The 10,000-nt window shown below is 43.6% G+C and overlaps 1 protein-coding gene across 4 annotated transcripts in view; it reads right to left on the reverse strand.

The window, feature by feature from the left end:
• LOC132861955 (C-terminal-binding protein 2) overlaps positions 1-10,000 on the reverse strand; it is a 99,417-nt gene that overhangs the window by 2,468 nt on the left and 86,949 nt on the right. For all 4 annotated transcript variants that reach the window (XM_060893699.1, XM_060893718.1, XM_060893727.1 and 1 more), the window contains one exon: positions 1-498. This exon is cut by the window's left edge. In XM_060893699.1, coding sequence (XP_060749682.1) covers positions 318-498 — 181 coding nt within the window. In that variant the 3' untranslated portion in view covers positions 1-317. The remainder of the gene's footprint in view (positions 499-10,000) is intronic.

Raw genomic sequence — 10,000 nt, forward strand, 5'->3', positions numbered from 1 at the left:
TGGGAGGAGCTTCATTGTACAGAGCATCATTCGTTTTCTCAAAAAACAAACAAACAAACAAAAAAAAAAACAAAAGATGAAAAATCGAATGAAAAAGAGTATAAAGTTTTAATGTCCCAAGAGCTGCAACATGTTTGTGTTTGTGTGTGTGTGTGTGTGTGTGTGTGTGTTGGTCCCAGAAGGCGAGTGTGTTCATTGGAAAGACGCTTAGATACAGGCTGCCATGCTAGGAGTTATTGTGTGTTTATTAATGTGTTAATGTATGCGTTTCCAAGAGCTTGTGCTACAAGTGTGTGTGTGTGTGTGTGTGTGTGTTGCTATTGCTCAGTCAGATGTTCTCTGCTCTCTCCGTGTTTGGATGGCTGGTTTGGAGATGGTGCCTGTGACGGGTGTGTGACCGATGGTAGTGAGTGTGTTACAGGCACTCCGCCCGGCACTATGCCCTCCATCGCCGCGGCGATGCCTCCTGGTGTCACGCCAACAATGCCTGGTGGGAACCTAAACACAGAGAGGTTAAAGGTCAAACCCTAGCTGATAAAGAAGGAAAGGGTCGATATTAGGTTTTTGTGTGCAAAGTAACAACTGCACAGTTTCAGTTACACACACACACACACACACACACACACACACACATGCTTGTGGGAGCTGGAAAAATGTACTTAATATTTGAAAAACCACAGACAATAAAATAATGGACAGATAAAAAGAAGACAAAATGCTGCAGGATGGAAGAAAAGGATAAAAGAATGAAATGAAGAGTGTGATTAGGCCTGGACTTTAAACAGAGGAATAAAGGACATTATACAGTCTTTATATAAGTAAGCACTGTATAATGTGGACCATGGGCGGAGTTAGGCGCTGGGCAGGAGAGTGGGCGGGGCTGGGGGTGTGGTTAGTGAGGCAAAGCAGGAGTTCAGTTACAAACTGTGGATGTGTGATTGGTTCAATCTGTATGTGATTCGCTGTTTAAAGTTTACTGAACTGTGATTGGCTGAGCTACAGATCCATGATTAAGTGCAATACTAATGAAATTAAAACTCTGTTGGACATGGTTTTATAAATCTGGACTGTGATTGGCTCTTTAATAAGTCTGTAGACTGTGATTGGCTCTTTAATAAGTCTGTAAACTGTGATTGGCTCTTTAATAAGTTGCTGGACTGTGATTGGCTCTTTAATAAGTCTGTAAACTGTGATTGGCTCTTTAACAAGTCTGTAGACTGTGATTGGCTCTTTAATAAGTCTGTAGACTGTGATTGGCTCTTTAATAAGTCTGTATACTGTGATTGGCTCTTTAATAAGTCTGTAGACTGTGATTGGCTCTTTAATAAGTTGCTGGACTGTGATTGGCTCTTTAATAAGTCTGTAGACTGTGATTGGCTCTTTAATAAGTTGCTGGACTGTGATTGGCTCTTTAATAAGTTGCTGGACTGTGATTGGCTCTTTAATAAGTTGCTGGACTGTGATTGGCTCTTTAATAAGTTGCTGGACTGTGATTGGCTCTTTAATAAGTTGCTGGACTGTGATTGGCTCTTTAATAAGTCTGTAGACTGTGATTGGCTCTTTAATAAATCTGTAGACTGTGATTGGCTCTTTAATAAGTTGCTGGACTGTGATTGGCTCTTTAATAAATCTCTGGACTGTGATTGGCTCTTTAATAAATCTGTAGACTGTGATTGGCTCTTTAATAAGTTGCTGGACTGTGATTGGCTCTTTAATAAATTGCTGGACTGTGATTGGCTCTTTAATAAGTTGCTGGACTGTGATTGGCTCTTTAATAAGTTGCTGGACTGTGATTGGCTCTTTAATAAATCTCTGGACTGTGATTGGCTCTTTAATAAATCTGTAGACTGTGATTGGCTCTTTAATAAGTTGCTGGACTGTGATTGGCTCTTTAATAAGTTGCTGGACTGTGATTGGCTCTTTAATAAGTCTGTAGACTGTGATTGGCTCTTTAATAAATCTGTAGACTGTGATTGGCTCTTTAATAAGTTGCTGGACTGTGATTGGCTCTTTAATAAATCTGTAGACTGTAATTGGCTCTTTAATAAGTTGCTGGACTGTGATTGGCTCTTTAATAAATTGCTGGACTGTGATTGGCTCTTTAATAAATTGCTGGACTGTGATTGGCTGGGTCATAACTCTAGAGGGAACAGAAAGACTCCAGAGGAGAGTAGAGCAGAGGCAGAGAGTCACTCAGGTGTCACACCATGTTTACCTGCTGGTGTGTTAGGCATTGATTTTGTCTTGGGGTCCAGTGATGGCCTGCAGGCTGGAGGTCACTTGGCTGGGAGAGAGAATCAGAGTGTGTGTGTGTGTGTTGGGGTTCACACTTACTTTATAGGCTGAACGGATGATTTTTGCACCAGCTGATCTGGTGAGATTCTAATAGAAAAGTCTAACCAGAATTAAACGTTGGTTTTGTGAACATCAGACGTTTGGTGAGAAATTTGTTTAAAAGTGTTAAGTTTGGATGCACAATGATAAAGTATTAAATGTATAAAGGATGAAGCATGTGTGACAAGTGTGTTTCTAACTCATTATTTAATTTACAAGCCTGTTATATTCATGGTTATATTAGAATGTGTATTAAGTTTGTCACTGTTAAAAATTAGAAAATTAGACAACGAGTAATATTAAGAAGTGGAATGCAGATAATGCTGATCCTTATCTGTCTGGATTGATTACTCGTCAATGTGTTGGTGATGCCTCGGGGCTTCGGTAGGGGGAGGGGAATTGCTTGCGCGCGCGCGCCTCTTCCTCATTCAATACAGACGAGTGAAGGCAAGAGCTGCGTGTGCGTGTTTCTTTAACCTTTTCCCGTTACATTTTCCCTTTTTAAGGGTACAACATTTGGAGGCACCGCTGGGATGTTTGACTTGAGGATCACCCCTGAGCTATAAGTGGAGTCCTTGCGTCGATCATCCCTTCAAACAACCCAGATATCAGGCAAGTGTTTCCAGCAGGGCGGTAGAAGTGGTCTTCGGACGAACCTGGCACTTTGTGTCCCGAAGTGAGCAAAACTGACCGCTAGGGAGTAGCAAGAGCCAATTTAGTCAGATTAACCCTCATTTTACTGCTTATGCCCTCACTGATAACATGGAGTCCGAATTGGAGAGGCTGCAACTGGAGGTTAAAGGAGTATTGTACAAACTGACTCTCGAACAGCTGATTAAGGTATGCAATGCACTGCAGATCTCAGGACCAGAGAAAGAACATGTAACTGGTAAAACTCGTACCCAAGTGATTTCACATGTAATAAAGTATCTTGAAAGGGAAGAATTGGCCGGCCTAGAGGATGAGGGTATGTCAGATCTCCTTAGTATCCACGACGTAATAGGCAAAATCGATACGGCAACAAATATAAATGGAAGTGAAATCTTCAGTCAAACTGAGCCACAGGAAAAACTCCAGGAAGAGGTAGAAGCGCTAAGGCTGTCATTGAAAGAAAAAGAGAACGCAATGTATGACCTGATGAAAACAAGCATGCAACCCCCTGTTAGTTCCATCAAGCCAGAAACGCATATGACCCTACCACCCCCTAATGGCTCTATGTGGCGCAAAGATTTTAAGATAGCGGGACTAATAGGTGAGCCAGGGCAAAAGGATAAGCTGACGTTTTCTAGTCTGGCCAAACAAATTGAAAGTGGGCGCAGTAGAGGCTACCCAGAGTCTGAGATTATTGATGCTGTAATTCGTGCTATCACACCAGGCTTACAGTTACGAAGTTACCTTGAAGGAAAAGACAAACTAACACTGCCGGCCCTTCGTAGGATCCTCAGGTGTCATTACCAGGAGAGAGGCGCCACAGAGCTATACAAACAACTCACTTCTGAAGTTCAAAACAGTAAAGAGACCCCTCAAAACTTTCTTATAAGGACAATGGACTTAAGACAAAAAATCCTATTTGCTTCTCAGGAAGCTGATTCAAGCCTAAAATATGACCCAGTACTAGTCCAGAGTTTGTTTATGCACACAGTCCTAACTGGGCTCCAGAGTGACAATATTAAAGGTGACCTACAGCCCTACCTCCTCCATACGGATACCCCAGATGAGCTGCTGTTGGAGAAACTGAACATTTCATTTGCCAATGAAAAAGAGAGGCAGGACAAAAAGAAACATTCTGCCTCATCACGTGTAACTCATGTGAATACAGTCCAGTCAAGTGAAGCTTCGGTGGAAAAGAAAAGCACCATCTCACAAAGCCCAGCTACACTTCCCCCCGAACTGCTCGCTGAAATCAAAGAAATGCGCTCTGACATAGTGCAATTGAAAGACTTGAAGGCTGAGATCTGCCAAATCAGGGAAACTATCCAAAGACCCACACCCACACCGCCACAGTACCTCCCACCAACCAGAGACCCGACAACCGTGCCCTCTCCTTACCCAGTGTTCTCACCCTCACAATCTTCACCTTATAATACTGAGTCAAATGAAATGCCATTTTACCACCAGCAGTCACCAACAGCAGTGCAGGAATACCGACCAGCGTTCGGCCCTGGACGGATGAGACAGACGGCTCAGTTCCAGCAAATGTTTGCACCGCAGAGGTTTTACCCAACACGACGCCCTCAGCCAAGGTGTCTCTCATGTACCCAAGCAGGTGAGGAGTATTGTCAGCATTGCTTTAGGTGCGGAAGCAGTGAACACTTCAGGGCAGGTTGCAAAGCACAGAGACCAATAGATCCCGCTCGGAGAAGCCCTTTAAACTAAGAGGGGTTGCTCCCACGGGACATGGAGCAACCAATGGTACCGATATGTCCCAATTATGCGCAGGCTGTAAAGGAGAGAAAGGAAGTGAGGAACTAAAATGTTGTTCAGTTTGTAATACCACTCTCTATTGCTCAAAGGACTGTCAGAGAAACCATTGGCCCACCCACAAAGGACTTTGTAAGCCACATACATGTTCAAGTATCAAGAAGCAGGCAACTCAGTCACGAGATAAAGTCAAGTGCAAGGAAAATGGTGCTCTGGAGAAAACACCTACTGTGAGTGAGTTAGTAGGAAAGAAGTGTGTCATCAGGTGTTTCCTGAACAAACAGAAGACCCAGGCACTTTGGGATACGGGTTCACAAATTTGTGCTATAGATGAGGTATGGAAAAAAAGCCATTTACCTGATGTTCCTCTCAGAGACGTGTCAGAATTAGTTGGCCCTCTTGACCCTTTGCAAATTGAAGCAGCCAATGGGACAGAAATGCCATACGTCGGATGGCTCGAAGTGTCCTTTAAACTTACTGCTGGTGATGATGCGCTGCTGATACCCATGCTAGTGTTAAAAGGCAAACAACAACAATGTCCTATTATTGGCTTTAATGTCATCGAACGTCTTGTCCTAGATCGCTTGCAAGATCAAACAAAACATGTGGATAAAAACAACCTTGTGACGGCGGTAAGAATGGCTTTTCCTCATCTCAGGAAAAACAAAGCAAAACCCTTTATTAATGCAGTGAGGGTCGGACAGACATACGACCATAATGTGAAGACAGTAAATGAGAGAGTCAGTGTGCCTAAACGTACCTCCATCCAAATCGAGTGTCGAGTACAAGCCTCACCTTTCAGAGAGAACAAGACTCTTATTTTTGAACCTGACGAGAATCCACGTTGGCCTGAAGGGCTAGAGTTTTGTGACACTCTTGTGTCAGTGAAGGCAGGGATGACCCCAAAAATCATTATTAGTGTACAAAATCCTACAAGTCATGACATTATGCTGTCAGGAAGAACTGTTATTGGAACTGTACAGTCAGCCAGATCAGTGTTTCCTGCCAACACATTTAAAACAGATTTTAACAGCCTACCAACTGTATCCATTCACCATGTCCAGGCTCAGAATTCTAGTGAAAGCACCCCTACCCAAGGGCAATGGGAACCTCCTGTTGATTTGACTCACCTTAATGAACACCAGAGGCAGATAGTCAGTCGGATGTTAAGAGAAGAGTCGGAGTCATTCTCCAGATCTGATAATGACATAGGCTGTGTGGAGAACCTGCAAATGGACATTTCCCTAAAAGACAATGAGCCAGTGTCAAAAACGTACCTCTCTGTTCCAAAACCTTTATATAGAGAGATGAAAGACTATTTACAGGATTTGATAGCACAAGGGTGGGTTGAAAAGTCGACGTCTCCCTACTCCTCCCCAGTCGTTTGTGTCAGAAAAAAAGACGGTACCCTGCGGTTATGCATTGACTATAGGGAGCTCAATAAGAAAACCTATCCAGATCGCCACCCCATCCCCAGAGTACAGGACATTATGGACACACTGGGAGGAAACACCCTCTTTTCACTGTTGGATCAGGGTAAGGCGTACCACCAGGGATTCATGGCAAAGGGAAGTAGACACCTGACAGCTTTTGTTACCCCGTGGGGTCTATATGAGTGGGCTCGGATCCCATTTGGACTTATGAATGCACCTGCGGCATTTCAACGTTGCATGGAACAGTGCTTAGAGGGCTTGAGGGACGAAATATGTGTGCCATATCTTGATGATGTTCTTGTGTTTAGCAAAACGTTTGAGGATCATGTCAACGATGTCAGGAAGGTGCTGCAACGACTGAGGGAACATGGGATAAAGCTGAAACCAAAAAAATGTGACCTGTTTAAGACAGAAGTGCGGTATCTTGGGAGAATTGTGTCTGCTGAGGGGAGCCGAATGGATCCGGCCGATACTGCTGCAGTAAGGGCCCTGAAAGACAAGCAACCAGGTACTGTTGGTGAGTTGAGAGCAATTTTAGGACTGTTGAGTTATTACCGGCAGTACATCAAGGATTTTTCATGTATTGCCAGCCCCTTGTATGACCTACTCAAAGCACCTGTCGAGACTGAGACCTTGAAAAATAAAAAGAGGCAGTGGCAAACAAAACGAAACAGTAGAGGAGTTCCATCCAACACACCCATTGAGTGGGCTGATGTGCATCAGACTATATTGGAACGGTTGATAGACTGCCTCATTCAGCCTCCTGTTCTCGGTTTCCCAGAATTTTCCCAGCCATTTATCCTCCATACTGACGCTTCCAATCAGGGGCTAGGGGCGGTATTATATCAAAGACAGAATGGAAAGCTACGTGTGATTGCTTATGGCTCCCGAACTTTGACAGCAGCAGAGAAGAATTATCATTTGCACTCAGGCAAGTTAGAGTTTCTAGCCCTAAAGTGGGCGATCACAGAAAAATTTCGGGACTACCTATACTATGCACCATTCTTTACTGTCTACAGTGACAATAATCCACTCACCTATGTGCTGTCCACTGCTAGATTGAATGCAACAGGTTGTCGCTGGGTAGCAGAACTGGCCGATTTCCATTTTACAATAAAATACCGCCCTGGTAAAGAAAATATTGATGCAGATAGTTTGTCCAGAATGCCGTTGGACGAGGAGACTTTTATGAAAGAGTGTTCAGAGGAAATGTCATATGATGTAATTGGAGCAGCGACACAAGTAGTGGAAAGTCAGGATGAGTACAGGGCATCTTGGTCCATGGGTATCTCAGCTGAATGCGCAACGTTAGCTACAGACACCTTACTCAGTCCACTAACAGCAGGACAAGTTAAACATGACCAGAGGAATGACCCCACTGTCGGACCCGTGGTGCAGTTCAAGCTGACAGGAGATAAACCATCAGGTCACAAATTAAGACAGCTCAGTCCACAGATCACATGCCTTCTCAGAGAGTGGGACAAACTGGACATGGATGAAAGCGAGATATTGTACAGGAAGACTACAAGTAGAAAACAACTGGTGCTTCCAGAAAAATATAAGAGTATTGTGTTAAAGGAACTTCACGATGAAATGGGCCATCAAGGTGTAGACAGGACTACGTCACTGATACGAGACCGGTTTTACTGGCCCTATATGCAACGAGAGATAGAAGACTATGTCGCAAGGAAGTGTGCCTGTCTCAAGCACAAGAAACCAAGTCGTGAGACAAGAGCCCCGCTGACGAGCATTGTCACCACTCAACCGTTTGAGCTTGTCTCAGTGGATTTTCTGCACCTTGATAAATGTAAAGGTGGCTATGAATATATTCTTGTAATCATTGATCACTTCACACGTTTTGCCCAGGCCTACGCCACAACTTCAAAATCAGGAAAAACAGCAGCAGACAAAATATTTAATGACTATGCACTGAGATTTGGCTTTCCCACAAGAATACACCACGATCAGGGTGGCGAATTTGAAAATCAACTGTTCACACAACTGAAAAAGTACTGTGGGGTTGCTGGGTCGAGAACTACCCCCTACCACCCCCAAGGAAACGGACAGGTAGAGCGATTTAACCGAACACTACTTCAGATGTTAAAGACGCTCACGGAGAGACAAAAAAGTAACTGGAAAGATTCACTAAACAAACTGACCTATGCATACAATTGTACTCGCAGCGAAGTGACTGGGTTTTCCCCCTTCTACTTGCTGTACGGACGTTCCCCGCGGTTGCCAGTTGACATGTTATTCGACTTGACCTCAGAACAAGGAACTTGTAATCACCATCACTACATGGAAAAATGGAAGCAGGGTATGGAAGAAGCCTACGAGATCACAAGAGAAAATGCCCACAAAGCTACGATCAGAAGTAAGAGACACTATGACAGTAAAGCTAAAAGCTCAGTATTACAGCCTGGAGATCGTGTTTTAATTAGGAACATGACACCTCGTGGGGGTCCAGGAAAGCTGAGGAACCATTGGGAGGATACGATCCACACAGTTGTACGCCAAGTGAATCCAGATATTCCTGTTTATGAACTCAGACCTGAGAAAGGAAAGTCGAGATCAAGGATTTTACATCGTAATCTTCTCCTCCCATGTGACCACCTGCCACTCGAAACGACAGTACAACCACGAGCAAGGAAAAGAAATGTGGAGCAAACCGAGGAAGCAGGGCAGTTGGAAGAAGAGGACGATGGAGATGAGTATTATCCAGTGTCACATCAGCAGCACTTTGAGCTGTGTCTGCCTGAAATAATGAACCCTGTGTGTAGTGCACCCACGGAACCCGAACGTACACAGGCTGAGGAAAACATGTCACCTGAGCCAGATAGAGAACAAAGAGCGACAGACCAAATGGAAAACTCGCTGGGGAGAGAGGACAGTTTCGTCGAGGGTATGTCTATGGAGGAAGTTGTCCCCTTGCTTGCTTCAAGTGACCCCAGAGGTGAGGAGTTTCAGCGGCCCAGACGACAGCACAGAAGGCCGAGGGTTTTCACATATGATAGGCTTGGCTCACCAACTTGCCACAACATTAGAGCATTACAACAACAAAACTGGATGGTTCCTTGGACATACATTGCGCAGCCACATCACCTCCAATACTTCCGGCACTAAGGACATGTAAAAGGTAGAAACTGAATTCAGTAAATACACATTACACTCAAAATGGACTGTTCAGCACAAAATGAACATTCAAATGGACTGTTGAACATAAGATGGACTGTGGCTACACTTTACATACATATTTACATGACACTGTTGCAATGACTCACACCACACTTGTGGACCTTTGTTAAAGGGGAGAGTGATTGACTTGAACATGTTGCACAAACAGAACTGTTCATAAGGCAGAAGTGTGCCTAAGTGGACACAAAACAAAGAGACCAAAAGAGGGTACAAAGACATTAAAAGATTGGGTATTTACCCGTGATTGAAGGAATGTATGAAAAGAGTTCCAGTTTGTAATATTGCACTATATATGATACAATGTAGCAGGAGTGTTGATTGAAAGTAACAGTACATTGTGTGTATGGTTTAACCCCTTATTTGCACTAAAGGTCAGAGGTTACATTTGAATGTTGGGGACAACATTTATTTTGAGGGGAAGTATGTGACAAGTGTGTTTCTAACTCATTATTTAATTTACAAGTCTGTTATATTCATGGTTATATTAGAATGTGTATTAAGTTTGTCACTGTTAAAAATTAGAAAATTAGACAACGAGTAATATTAAGAAGTGGAATGCAGATAATGCTGATCCTTATCTGTCTGGATTGATTACTCGTCAATGTGTTGGTGATGCC

Source organism: Tachysurus vachellii, chromosome 2, assembly GCF_030014155.1.
Source record: "Tachysurus vachellii isolate PV-2020 chromosome 2, HZAU_Pvac_v1, whole genome shotgun sequence".
NCBI classification, from domain to species: Eukaryota; Metazoa; Chordata; class Actinopteri; order Siluriformes; family Bagridae; genus Tachysurus; species Tachysurus vachellii.